This window comes from Trachemys scripta, chromosome 11 (genome assembly GCF_013100865.1).
Source record: "Trachemys scripta elegans isolate TJP31775 chromosome 11, CAS_Tse_1.0, whole genome shotgun sequence".
Lineage (NCBI taxonomy): Eukaryota > Metazoa > Chordata > Testudines > Emydidae > Trachemys > Trachemys scripta.
The window spans coordinates 69,038,624-69,053,128 of record NC_048308.1 but is presented as its reverse complement, the minus strand read 5'-3'; the positions used below and the strand labels follow the sequence as shown (position 1 = coordinate 69,053,128).

Below are 14,505 nucleotides of genomic sequence, written 5' to 3'. Positions count from 1 at the left end.
AGTTATTTACATAGTATAATCAGAATGCTCGTATTTTACACCTACTTTGCACAAGTGTTGTTTAACCACAAGCAGGGGCTGCTCTAGCTTTTTTGCCGCCCCAAGTACAGCAGGCAGGCTGCCTTCGGCGGTGCGCCTGCGGGAGGTCCCCGGTCCCGCGGCTTCAGCGTACCTGCTGCCGAATCCACGGGACCGGCGGACCTCCCACAGGCATGCCGCCAAAGGCAGCCTGACTGCCGCCCTCCCGGCGACCGGCAGGCTGCCCCCCGCGGCTTGCCGCCCCAGGCACGTGCTTGGAGCGCTGGTGCCTGGAGCTGCCGCTGACCACAGGGAGCAATGCACCGGAGATTAAGGCCCTCAGATAAGGTGGATTTTAAACCTGAAGTAAGTTTATGGTATTTGGTATCTACAAATTCAGTTTGCATATTTTATTAGTTTGTAACATTTCACTAGCTGTTGGCTTATTAGTCAGGTTGTAGAAACAAAAGTGGCTGGGTGCTTGCAGGTGTTGCTCAATGACAGGGGTAACTGTTTAAATGTGAGGTAGCCACAAATGCATGGAGAGTGTTCTTGCATAATAAACTAGGTTTTGGAAATAGAAAAAGTGAAATGCAGCTGATAGAGTGTGGTAATTTATTTATTTGTATTTCCTCCTCAATGTAGTGTGCTATGCACTTAAATCATATTAAAAATATAGTTCCTGTGCCAAGGAGTGTAGAGTCCAGACAGGCAACATGAGGAATGGAGGGAACATACAGCAGGAATGAGCGTGGTCCTATAATTTTGCCTTTAAAATAAACTGTGTGTCTGTTTTAAGAGAGCATTGTACACTCCTCCAAACCTGGGGGAGCGATGTCCTGATTTTTTCTTATTTGAAGTGGTGCTGAAATAAAGGCATATTCTCATGTGCAGACAGTAGTGTAGAGAAGAAATTGAACTACTGTGCCCAATGTTATGTGATATGGAAGGACATGTTTGTGGTTCCTTTCTTAAATCTTGAAAATTAAAATTTGATTTTTTCCCCTCTAGACAAGATTGTGTTTTTCCATGACATGAATAGTAGTTTTGTTGAAGAATAGCAGTTTTTATTCAATTTTTTTTATAAAGGAGGATTCTAATTGTCTTGGCGATGAATGTATGATAATTGGACACCTGAGTTCACTGAATTTTGTCTGTGTGAGTAATTTAAAAAACTGAAGCCCACGTGAATGTATACCAACAGTTGGGTAATGTTTTCATTGCAATTATTTGTTCCAGTCAGTAAGGAACATCCTTAAATAGCTGTATTAAATATTCTCAAGACAAGGCCTATTTAGAAAGGCAAGTCATATCTATCTCTTTAGTCAGTCAGTGTGTTTGCCTAAACAGCTTCCATCCATTTCATTGTTTAACTTAATTATATTTCCATTTACGGTTTTTCTGAAAAGAAAGCTGTATTATTGCATAACATGTCTTTTCACTATGGGCAATTCATTTTGAGGTGTTATCAAATAACATTTTGCTGCTTCCACAAGTATTGTCCTTTCTATGGCAATCACGGATATTTTTGGAGTTAATTAATAGTCACTTGCCTTGAGTAGTCAAATTAACACTCAGTGGCGCTATATTTGAGCAAACTGCTAACGGTGTTACCTCAGGATGAAAAGCAATGAGAATCAATATAGTGAGTGTATTTTTAGGGATTATTGATTGATTGATGTGTTCTAGGCTTAACTTCAAGTACCAGCATGCCCCACAGCTGACTAAGATGAAGTCGCCAGTTACTGATAACTGTAGGCCATTACCTATGTAGTATTTCACAAGCTCGGAGATTAGATGAACACTTTTTTAAACAATTTTTTAGATAAAGAAGTTGTGTATGTGGTAGTTATAATGTGGTAGTAACGCCTACCAAATCCTAGTAAAGTGCCTTGCATTTTCCCCACTTACAGTGCGGCTACCAGCCATTTCTGTGAGAATTGGCGACGACGCTGATTTGATTCAGTGCTGCACATTATTCCTGTAGGGATCTGTTTGGTACACTGAGGCATTAATGGCTTATCTCCCTTCCTCGAAAGGCAGCTCCACAGAAGGTGGTCGCCATGTTAAGCTGTGCTTCTGTCAGCAAGCTGAGAGCTGTCTCTCTCTGACACAACTCTCGATTGCTAGCAGGTTTCTCTCATTGCACCTCATTTGCATCTGGGACATCAATTAGCATGTTTGTTGAGGCTAATTGAATGAAACTCAATCATAGCTCTTAATTGCTTGACTATGTGAAAAGAAATCACATTAATGCAGCTAATTAAGTGTATGGCAATAGATGCAACATAATTAGGAGTGAAATGTGAAAAACAAGCGATGGCAAAGGTGTAAGAGCAGGAGTGCGGGGGGATTCAGGCACTCCGTTATCTTGTTATTGACGCATTTGGGGAGGGTTCCCTTTGCTCTGGTGCTTGTTTTTTTCACAGTGCTGAATGATGAACATGGACAACTTGAGAAGAAAAATGCAAATGGATTTGCAATTACTACTTTTTCAAGCTGTTGAGGGGCAGAAGATGGCACTTCTGGGGTGGCCCGCTGTTGAGTAGGCTCTAGGGACTTGTTAAGTGCTGTTTAAAAGTACTTGGCTTTGAATTACCCTCATGCCTTGTTAAAGGGTTTTTTCCCCTTTTTTCTCAGATCAGCATTTTCTACAACTAACATCTAGGGGAGTTATATCTGTAACATTTGCATATCAAAATCAGACTTGCTCTCTTCCTTTAACACAGCATATTCCAGATGACAGCAAGACCCTCATCTGTTCTAATCTGATCAAACCACACATCACACTTCTGAACATGCTGCATTATTTTGTAATTGTAACTTTAATTCCTCAAGTACAGATCTAAGATGGGTGGATGCAGGGCTAGGAGCGAGTTGACATCCTAGTGGAAGGAAGCTCAGTGCTTTCCTCTCTCCCTCTACGGGGAAATGTACAGGATTATTGTTATGCACTCAGCACAGAATGAAAGGGTCTTTGTCATGTGCATTCAATACATCCATAGAAAGCAATAATGTAAACTGTCATTTAGTGCTTGTGGAGCTTCTATTTTGTTTGGGCACCTTTGTTTAATAGGAAAATAATAGTTACAGTATATTTATTCCCTGCTTCCCAACATTCATTTACTCTTTCTTCAGTAAGTTTATACCTCACTTTCAAACCTGATTCCTTCTCTATTTAAGGCAACTTAATCTGTGCCTGAGACATTTCCAAAACTGTGGGTTAAAGGTGATTTGTGTCCTCTCCAGTTCCAGAATTTGCAGAGAACACTTTAAACTTCTCCATTAGCAAAATTTAACTGGAATACATCAGTTATTGTATGTTAAATAAAATGTGTCTATTAAAAGAGCGCATGCTGAGGTTTAGTCACTATCTGATTAGCCTCATTTTAGAGCCCATAAGCAATAAATGCTCAATTACGTTCCTCTTATTGTATTTTAATTTGTGAAGAATTGGCATTGAACAAGAAAGTTATACCAACTTGATGTTTTATAAGGGGAGCTATTCTTTTCATCTTGTACTGTATCCAGAAACTAGTGAAGGGAGGTTTTTTTATTTTCGGCTACCCCTCTGATACTTAATTTTCAGTGTCGCTCTGCACTCTAATACCTCCAGTGAACTGTTCCGACTCCCCCTTTATACCATGTAAATATTCACTGCATTCACAAACAACCTGAAGAAAGCCGATATAATTTCTTTATCAAATTGTATAAGTCTACTAGAAAATAAGTATTGCCCCAGTAGCAGAGTTCAGCATGTTTAAACAGAATGTGTATTTCATATTGTAAAATTTGTGTTGCTATGTCAAAGGTGAAGTGGTATTTATGGAAAATAAATAATCTACCAAATTGTAGCCATACAAGAGTTGCAGTCATTTGGACCCATAACAGGCCTATGTGCCAAACTATTTTAATCCTTCTGCCTTTAATTCAGCCTTCCTAATCCCAACATTATGGAATCAAGTCCATTACTTAATGGGAAACTGCCCTGAAGAGAACATTGTCGGTATCACAAAAATAAATGTTAACCTGGCAACTAAGAATTACAAGACTGTTTCCAAACAAGAGAACGCTATAGGATAGTTTCAATCCATTTTATTTGTATAGTTACCTATGGAGTTGAGGAACTCAGAAATATGCAACTCTGGCTTTTGTACGAGCCATTTTGTACCACTAGCATACTAACCAGTTAATTTTTGGCCTATTCTTGAAATATCTGGTAGCTCCAGATACAGTAGCTAATTGTCTGGCTAAGTCTACATGACCGTACTATTACTCTGGTCACCCCACATACTTTTAGAGAATTCTATAAAAGAATTCTCTTTGGAGAACAAATGCAAAGGCCCCTTTTTCTGGAGACTCTGTATGGGTATAAAGAAGATGAGTGTAATTTGCTGTGCTGCAGTATCCTGGTAAACGGGTGGATGTTTCTATTCAAGCCACTGACCAACCTCTTTCTGCATTAGGATCTGTCCTCTTGGTGCATTTATGTGTTTGATAAACAAGAATTATGAAAAGCTTTGCCCACTTTTAGTCTCCACTTCTTAATATACTATTCTAACTTCTAGGTTTCTTGTACCTTTTTAATTTTTTTTTATTGGTTTGTTTCTCTGCAGGACTATATGCAGAACGTTCACGGAAAAGAAATCGACCTTTTGAGAACTACTGTGAAAGTGCCAGGAAAGAGGCCACCTCGAGCGACGTCAGCTTGTGCACCCATCTCCAGTCCCAAAACCAATGGTATGTCCAAAGACATGAGCAGTTTACACATCTCTCCTAATTCAGGTAAGAGAATAGCATGTTGAGCAAAACAAAAGGACTTATGTTCACTTCCAGTCAAATACGTTAGACTGTGTGAGTGCACACATATGTTCATACATATATACCACCTATGTGGGAAAGATGGCTATGAAATAAATTACAAATTCATGTGACAAATGACATCCATGAATATTAAACTTTCCCTCTGTCTACTAATCCATTTCCCACAAGAGATCTCAGACCTCTGAGCACCTTTAAACTGCCACCTTTTTATTTATTTTAAAGTGCTTAGCCAGTGAAATATTTCCTTATTTCCCTTCTAAATTACACAGCGGCTCACAATGAGAAATATTCAGTCCTGTCCCAGTGCGAGGTTATTGGGTCCAATATGTTGCATCCCTTCTGGGCTAGAAACAAGAGATGTATGCAATTGGAAAAGGGCACTTCCAATGTGCCAGTGGGATTCACAGCACCCATGTCTAACTTCTGTCTCTTCCCTCTCCATGTTATTGTCAGCTGTTTGAAGCAGGGTCTGAAGAGGAACATCTTCATTTGCAGAATCCTCCCATACGCTATGCTGCAGAAAGTGAGAGATCAGCTTCCTTTTTAAAATGTCCCATGTTCCTCCCAACCAGAAGCAGGAAACAGTGAGTGAGGGTGGATGCTTCATTTCTTAGAGAACATAAGAATAGCCATACCAAGGATCTGTCTAGCCCAATATCCTGTCTTCCGACAGTGGCCAGTGTCAGATGCTTCAGAGGGAAGGAACAGAACAGGGCAATTTTTGAGTGATCCATCCCCTGTCATCCAGTCCCAGCTTCAGGCAATGAGACATTTAAGAGCACCCAGAGAATGGGATTGTGTCCCTGGCCATCTTCACTAGTAGCCGTGGATGGACCTGTCCTCCATTAACTTATCTAATTCTTTTTTTAACCCAGCTATAGTTTTGGCCTTCATAACCTCTCCAACAATGTGTGCCACAGATTAACTGTACATTGTGTGAAGAAGTACTTCCTTATGTTTGTTTTAAACCTGCTCCCTATTGACTTTTTTGGGTGACCTGTGGTTTTTGAATTATATGAAGGGATAAATAACACTTTCCTATTCATGTTCTCCTCGCCATTCCTGATTTTATAAACCTCAATCATATCCCCCCTTCATAATCTCTTTTCTAAGGTGAACTAGTCCCAGTCTTTTTAATTTGTCCTCATATGGAAGTTGTTCCATACCTCTAATAATGTTTTTTTCCCTTTTGTGTACTTTTTCTAATTCTAATATATGTTTTTGGAGATGAGGCAACCAGAACTGCACACAGTATTACATAAGAACATAGGAACGGCCATGCTGGGTCAGACCAAAGATCCATCTAGCCCAATATCCTGTTTTCTGACAGTGGCCAATGCCAGGTGCCCCAGAGGGAATGAACAGCACAGGTAATCATCAAGTGATCCATCCCATCGCCCGTTCCCAGCTTCCGGCAAACAGAGGCTAGGGACACCATCCCTCCCCATCCTGGATAATAGGCATTGATGGACCTATCCTCCACGAACTTATCTAGTTCTTTTTTGAACCCTGTTATAGTCTTGGCCTTCACAACATCCTCTGGCAAAGAGTTCCACAGGTTGACTGTGTGTTGTGTGAAAAAATACTTCCTTTTGTGTGTTAAACCTGTTGCCTATTAATTTCATTTGGTGACCACTAATTCTTGTGTTACGAGAAGGAGTAAATAACACTTCCTTCTTTACTTTCTCCACACCAGTCATGATTTTATAGACCTTTATCTTATCCCCCCTTAGTCGTCTCTTTTCCAAGCTGAAAAGTCCGTCTTATTAATCTCTCCTCATATGGAAGCCGTTCCATACCCCTAATCATTTTTGTTCCCCTTTTTCTGAACCTTTTCCAATATATCTTTTTTGAGATGTGGCACCCACATCTGCACGCAGTATTCAGGATGTGAGCATACCATGTATTTATATAGTGGCATTATGATATTTTCAGTCTTATTATCTATCCCTTTCCTGATGGTTCCTTATATTCTGTGAGCTTTTTTGACTGCCACTGCACATTGAGAGAATGTATTCAGAGAACTTTCAACAATGGTCCAAGATCTTTTTTTTTTTTTTCTTGAGTGGTAACAGATAATTTAGATCGCATCATTCTGTATTTATAGTTGGGATTGTGTTTTCCAATGTGCATTACTTTGAATTTATCAACACGGATTTTCATCTGCCATTTTGTTGCCCAGTCACCCAGTGTTGTGAGATCCCTCTGTAACTCTTTGGAGTCTGATTTGGACTTCCCTATCTTGAGTAATTTTGAATCATCTGCAAACTTTGCCACCTCACTGTTTATCCCTTTTTCCAGATCATTTATGAATATGTTGAACTGTACTGATCCCAGTACAGATCCTTGAGGGACCCCGCTATTTTAACATCTCCACTGTGAAAACTGACCATTTATTCCTACCCTTTGTTTCCTATCTTTTAACCAGTTACTGATCCATGAGGACCTTCCTTCTTACCCCGTGACTACTTACTTTGCTTAAGAGCCTTTGGGTGAGGGACCTTAAGAACTTAGGAGCGGCCACATTGGGTCAGACCAATGGTTCGATCTGGCCCAGTGTCCTGTCTCTGACAGTGGCTAGTGCCAGATGCTTCAGAGGGGATGAACAGAACAGGGCAATTTTTGAGTGATCCATCTCCTGTTGACCAGTCCCAGCATCTGGCAGTCAGAGGCTTAAGGACTCCCAGAGCATGGAGTCAAAGGCTTTCTGAAAGGCCAAGTATGGTATATCCAGGGGATCACCCTTGTCTACATGTTTGTTGACACTGTCAAAGAATTATAATAATTTGGTGAATCATAATTACCCTTTACAAAAGCCATGTTTACTCTTCCCCAGCAAATCGTATTCTTCTAGATGTCTTATAAGTCTCTTCTTTTCTATAGTTTCAACCAGTTGGTTGGTATTGAAGTTAGGCTTGCCAGCCTGTAATTGCCAGGATTGTTTGTGGAACCTTTAAAAAAAATCAGCATTACATTAGTTATACGCCGGTCATCTGGTACAGAGGCTGATTTAAGCAGTAGCTTAAATATCATAGTTAGTAGTTCTGCAATTTCATGTTTGAGTTCCTTCACAATTCTTGGGTGAATACCATCTGATCCTGGTGACTTATTGCTGTTTAATTTATCAGTTTCTTCCAAAATCTCCTCTATTTACACCTTAAATTTGCCATCTAAAAAGAATGGCTTAGATGTGGAAATCTCCCTCATATCATCTGCAGTGAAGACTTGATGCAAAGAATTAATTTAGCTTCTCCACAATGGCCTGGTCTTCCTTGAGTGTTTCTTTAGCACCTCAATCATCCGGTGGTCCCCATTGGTCGTTTGGCAGGCTTGCTCTGTCTGATGTACTTCAACAACAGCAGCAACTTTTTTTTTTTTTTTATCAGACCCCTCTTTCCTTAGTCACCCAAACAGCCAATTTATCAAAACACTGCTGATCACTGGGAGGGTTTTTCCCCTTTATTACTGAGTTAACAATCAACTTTGATATTTGTGACCTTGAATGTAGTTAGCATAACACATTTTTCACTCACATTTGAAGGGAGTGGATGGATTGTTGCTAAAAAAATATAAATAAACCCTTTTTTATTGTATGAAGCAGTGAAGTTACTTAGTAAGCAAAAGAGGCTTTATAGTCCTGACGTGCGTGTCTTTGAGAGGCAGTTATACTGTTTTGGCATCCTCTTCAACCAATTAGAGTGAGGTATATATCCAGGTCATTCTGTGTAGACATCAGTCCCTGCAAAGCATATGCTGGTCTCCAATGCGTGATCATAGAATATCAGGGTTGGAAGGGACCTCAGGAGGTCATCTAGTCCAACCTCCTACTCAAAACAGGACCAATCTCCAGACAGATTTTTGCCCCAGATCCCTAAATGGCCCCCTCAAGGATTGAACTCACAACCCTGGGTTTAGCAGGCCAATGCTCAAACCACTGAGCTATCCCTCCCCCAATGTTGATGTAGGAGGGGAGCCAAGCTGTAGCAAACCCTTATTAATAGGATTTGGGAAGGTTCACACTGAGAGCTGCAGGTGCATACAGCATCTTTCCCATTGTCCAACTTGGCCTATAGTTTCAATAATAGCTCTGTCCTTAACTTCACTCACCAGAGCAGAGCAGGGCCAGACTACAATTCAGTACCAAATAGGGAGTGGCGTTGAAGGAACAATTCCTCAACACAGCTTATTCCTGTCTCAGGGCAGCAGAATTTCTAGTGCCCTTTCACTGCTGCCCTGAGCAGCAGTACTTCTCACCGTGCCACTTTAACAGACATGGGGGTTGATGAGTAGAGTGGGGATATTATAGTTAGACTGGCTAGCCAATCGGCAGCATGACAAAACCAACAGCTCTGCTCTAGGGAGCCAAGGTCTGTAGGAGAAGGTTCTTATTGCTGTCTCATCCTTTGTTGGGAATTAGCAGCTCTGTCCTCCTACCATTCACTGGTGCTATTCTCACAAGACAGTTGAGAGTATCAGCCCAACAAAGTTACAAACCTCTAGAAATATGTTTTCAACTTTCTCCATGAGACTCCCATGACCTGGAACTAACAAGCTGCTTCTCACTTCCTGCAAGGTAGGTGGTGGATGGATTGCTCTAGTACTGAAAATTTGGTTCCAACACTGCCCCCTCTCAGGAGTTCCTTGCCCAGCACTTAGGAATGATCCTTCTGCCTTCCGCCCAGCAGAACTTGAACTGTTCATTCCATGGGCAGAGCAAATAGAAAGGCAGGGAGAAAGCAAACTGTAGTGAGAGTCTGAAATGGAGGAGATTCTCTTTCTCATGCTACCAGCTACATCCTCCACATGCCAGGGCGGGTAATTAAACAGGACCTACCTCTCCTAGGGCAGACTTCTCAACATTCAGCAGATCCTTAAGGTGATTCTGCATCATAAATCTTGTCTTTCTACCAGAGCTGGCAACCAGGTATGGTTGATGCCATCATTGCCAGAGCCCTCTTCATGGCTTACCAGGACAGCTATTAATATTGAGTGGCTGAAGTCTCCCCTGCACCTAGCAAAACTGAGTGAGTTGGGTGCAGTGAGGAATGAAAGGGAACCAAATGGTCAGACCACCCTCACTTCTTCTCCTGTCCTGCTTTGAAGGCTATGCCCCATAGTTGTTTCCATCACTCAATTCATGCAGCCATTCTTTGGCCTGTGTGTGTCTTAGACGAGCAACTCTTTGATTTCCTTGGCTAGGGGACTGCTTCATGTGGATCCCTGTTTTTTTTTTTTTTTTAATATAAACTGATTGCAGAACTGGCAGTTTGTATGGTAACAGAGCAAAGAAGATGGTGTATTTTAAAGGATAGCAGAGCTCTGTAGATGGCCTTACGTTCAGACCCAAGTATGTTATTTTTTGTGCTGTCTGATCCACGATCCCTTAGCCATGGCATGGTAGGGGTCTCTTTCAACAGAACTTCCCAAAAGTGGGAAGTACATAATTTGTTATCCATCTGACTCTGTGCCCAAGGATGCCTTCCTTAGGATTCCATTGAGAGAACAAAGATGATATCAAGTATTGAGAGAGTTGCTGCATCCTAATGCCTATCAAGGGTGATGTAATTTCCATAGTTGAAGAGGGAGCTACAAGAGTCTTCCATGAGGGGACTCTTTCTTACTTTTCAAGCTCAGCTTGGTCCAAGAGAGAAGAATCTGGCTAAAAATGTGAAACCAAGAGCAAAAAAAATCCTCCAGAGGGACTTTTCCCCTCTTCCTTTAGAGAGACTTTTTTTCAGCTCTATAAATCTGACTGCTTTTGGGGGCTTTTTGAAGCTTTTGTTTTAAGGTTCTTGAATCGTCAGATTCACAAAAGAGACCTCCTGAACATTCACAAGTGTCTGTTTGAGCGTCCTGGAAAGATGATGGGGATTCCGAGGAGTTGGTACCAGGTAATGAAAGGTGAATGAGCGCAAACTGTCTCAGGATGTATATAGAAGAGGTGTGATGGGACCAGTGTCATCCTAATAGGCCCACAGGCTTGGATTCTCTTGACTGGTGTAAATATCAGCCTCTTGTCAATGGAAGTAACCTCTCTCCAGAGACATACGGGACCCAATGTTGCCAGTACCCTGTCAGGTTCAAACTGATGGGCTGGAACTTAAGAGGACAAGTATTTTGAAGACTCGGGGTATGCTAAACAGTTAGTTGATGTCTTCCTACAATCTAGAAAGACTCTACATCCATGGCCAAGTGCCACGTCTAACACATTTTCAAATACTGGAGTGCTAAAATCTGTCCAAAATCAGCAGCAGTCAAAACTTGCTTTCGTTTTCTTTGTGATGATTTGTTGAAGGACCCTCAGCATCTCTCTTACAGATGGATCTGACTACCTTAGTCACCTTGGGTTTATATATGGGGCAAAACATCTCAATCTGCTTATTCTGACATTGCCAGGTTCTCCAAGGCAGTGGTAAAACTGTGTCCTCTAGTCATACTCCTGTAGCCAGCTGGAAGATGAACTACTCTTGGAACCAGTGATTGACTTAATAGTTTTTTATTGTCTCAAGTTTTACTCAGTTGTTTCTTTTTACCATTTTAAAATCAAGACAACACACCTCCTTTTCAGTCCTTCTGACTCTTCAGGAAGTAAGCGGCATCACCAGTATGTCTGTCAAGCTATTAAATTACCTGGACAGAACAAAGTCTGTCAGGGAAAGAGAATTCATTTATTTCTTCCATGGGCAAAAATTATGGTTTCAGAGCTTTAAAATCAACCATCCCTTGCTTGGTCTCAGCCGCAATTATTGAATAAAAACAAGATAACGTTAAAAACGAGTAAAAAAAAAAAATGGTACCTGCTAGGGCTGGTTGTACTGTCTGTCAAATGTATAGCAGAGTTCCGTTCTCAGCATTTTAGCATTCAGCTCAGATAAAATGGAGGGGGTATAGAACAAGCGATGCCTTTAAATAATACTATGGAAATGTTCGTATTTTAGAAGATTACATCACAGTCTATAAATTGGTTTGCTCTTCTGACCCTCATAATGGTGAAGGATGCTGGAAACATTCTTCACACAGATAGAGGATCACAGCTTCAATTCAACTAGACAGGAAATATAGACAGGTGCAGTTCAACTCCCATACACAGCAGATAAGGTTCTGAAATCAGTACATATTTAAATTATACAATTGAATATATGTTTTGGTTGGTCTTTATATAAATTGTGCTGAAAATAAGCTTTCTCACTATGACATCTTGCACATGAGTATAAAGTGACTGCGAAGAGAAAATGCACATAAATATGTTGGAAGTACAGGAAACCTATATGCAGTGTATTTCTCTAATTTCAGGTATGGTATTTCACATTTGAGGACCTATTGAAAAACTAGTAGTGGTGGGGAGGTTTGAACACTTTGTATAATACAGTAATGACAGATTGAAAACACTTCTGTTTTTGCATTGGAAAAAGTTACTGAAAAGCAGTGCTAGTGTGTAGCTGATAAGAGTTGGAGAGTGAAGATGTGAATTAGCCAAAGAAAATCTTTTTCTGAGGTGATGATGAAAGGGGAAATTTCATGGCCTGCTGTAGAAAAGTGCAAAATATTTGTGTCACAACTGAAAACATTTGTAATTTGACCTTCATTGTGTTCATGGTGCTTTCACAGAAAAGCAGGGTTTTTTTCACAGATTTAACTAAATCTGTGTATAAAAATTGTAGTGTAGTTGCCTTCAGGTTGAGTGTCGTTAGCTAAGTGATGTCGCCTGCTATTGTTCCCAGATTGGGTGAGTCTATTCTGTGTGCTCAGGAAGGATCAGCAGATGCTATTTTCACTCTTGGATATTTGTAAGACACGTATCACGATGGTATGTAACCATGACAGTAATATTTAAACTGCATTTCTTTGAGGGAGAGACCACAGCTAAGGAGTTAGAAAATAATTATCTTTTCCCCAATTTTTTTTAGAAACAATAGTAATTACACAGTCCAGCCTGGGACTGAATTCTTGTCAAAAGTATATTTGGAAACTAAGTTCCTGTTAAAATTTTTGAGACACCATTAGCTACATAGATTTTGAATATTATTTATGGTTTTAACACAGAAACATAGGCAGCCCTCTGAGAAAGCGGGGAGGTCTGCACTCCCTTTGCTATTGCCTTATTTAATCCCCCCATTTTATACAGGCAAGGAACTGTTGCATTTTCCTATGTTTAATATTACCATATGTTTGTTTACTGCTTCAGAGTTTACCATTTCCTAAGAGGAGCAGTTCTCTACAGGGTTTTTTTGTGCTTCTGTCATTGTAGACCTAATGTCTTTGGTGCATGATAGAGCTCCTCATACCAAAAAAGCACGGCTGGCTGGCTTTCAGTCTTATGTGACATAACTACATACTTTAAAAAAAAAAAAACTATGTTAAAAGAACATGAAGGTTGCAATGTCTAATACTCATTTAGAAAATGTGAGATTTATGATTCCTGTCCAACTTTAATTCAGCTTCTTTGCACTTATGCATTGTGATAGTCTTGGGCATCATCTCATAGGAAGTCTAATGGAACCCAGCAGTTCCGTGCAGTGTCTTAAACACAAGAGAACATAACTTCTTATTTAACAATTGTGTGCCTTATTCAGTTTCTCTCCTGTGCACTACATAAGGCAGGGAGGCAAAATCCCACCAATAATTGCTGTGGGCTGTTCTTTTGTCTTCTGGGCCACAACCACCTTGCAGCCATTTACACCTACTTCAGTCATGAGACAGTTCTGCTGCAATACTTTACTGTTCAGCAATATGAGCTAAGAATGCTTAACCAGCCCCTAGCCTCGCTTTTCCGAAAGATTACCTGTTGGAACCCACATGCCTATATGAATCATTATCCATGTATATGATAAGATAGAGACTGGGATGTATGCTTCAAAGGTACCTCTGTTTATTATGCTCCAAATACAGGGCATAGCGCTCCTTCCATAACTGGTCAATCTCAAGATGTCATTAAATAGGTGCCATGTTCCCCGTCACCACTGTTTTCTGTGGTGGTGCTGTAACAGCCCAGCTCTTTCCTGTCCTCTCACCTCCCATCTCAAAAGCCTCCCTGTACATGTGCACTTATTGCACATGCAATCTCTCTCATTCTTCACCTAGCAGGGGGGCGGGAGGGATAGCTCAGTGGTTTGAGCATTGGCCTGCTAAACCCAGGGTTGTGAGTTCAATCCTTGAGGGGGCCCTTAGGGATCTGGGGCAAAATCAGTACTTGGTCCTGCTAGTGAAGGCAGGGGGCTGGACTCAATGACCTTTCAAGGTCCCTTCCAGTTCTAGGAGATGGGATATCTCCATTAATTTATTTATTTTATTTTTTATTTATTAGCAAAATCCAGACACATTTCAAAGATGTCTGCTATAGTATTTCTGCTTGCTTGAAAATTCTAGTGCAAAAGGGCCTTACAGATTCTTTTTCCATGCTGCCAAAACTTTTAGCAGCAAAATTTCAGCATTTGAAATAGCATGCAAAAAAAAGGGCAGGATATTTTTCGTGAAACGTTTTTGCCATTTCTACATACTGCTACCACAAAATGACAACCAGAGTTCCTTATCAGTAATTATCCCCATTGACATTTTATTTAATGCTGAGAGCAATGTCCCAGCTTTGTAAAAAAATATATTCCTGAAATTGCATGACCCAGGACTACAGTATGGCTTTGCTACAGGTAGTCTTGTGGTAAAAAA

At 40.6% G+C, this 14,505-nt stretch overlaps 1 protein-coding gene across 5 annotated transcripts in view; it reads left to right on the top strand.

The window, feature by feature from the left end:
- AGAP1 (ArfGAP with GTPase domain, ankyrin repeat and PH domain 1) overlaps positions 1-14,505 on the top strand; it is a 641,433-nt gene that overhangs the window by 442,073 nt on the left and 184,855 nt on the right. For 4 of the 5 annotated variants that reach the window (XM_034785592.1, XM_034785589.1, XM_034785591.1 and 1 more), the window contains one exon: positions 4,635-4,803. In XM_034785592.1, coding sequence (XP_034641483.1) covers positions 4,635-4,803 — 169 coding nt within the window. The remainder of the gene's footprint in view (positions 1-4,634; positions 4,804-14,505) is intronic. The other variant, XM_034785590.1, reaches the window with a different exon arrangement.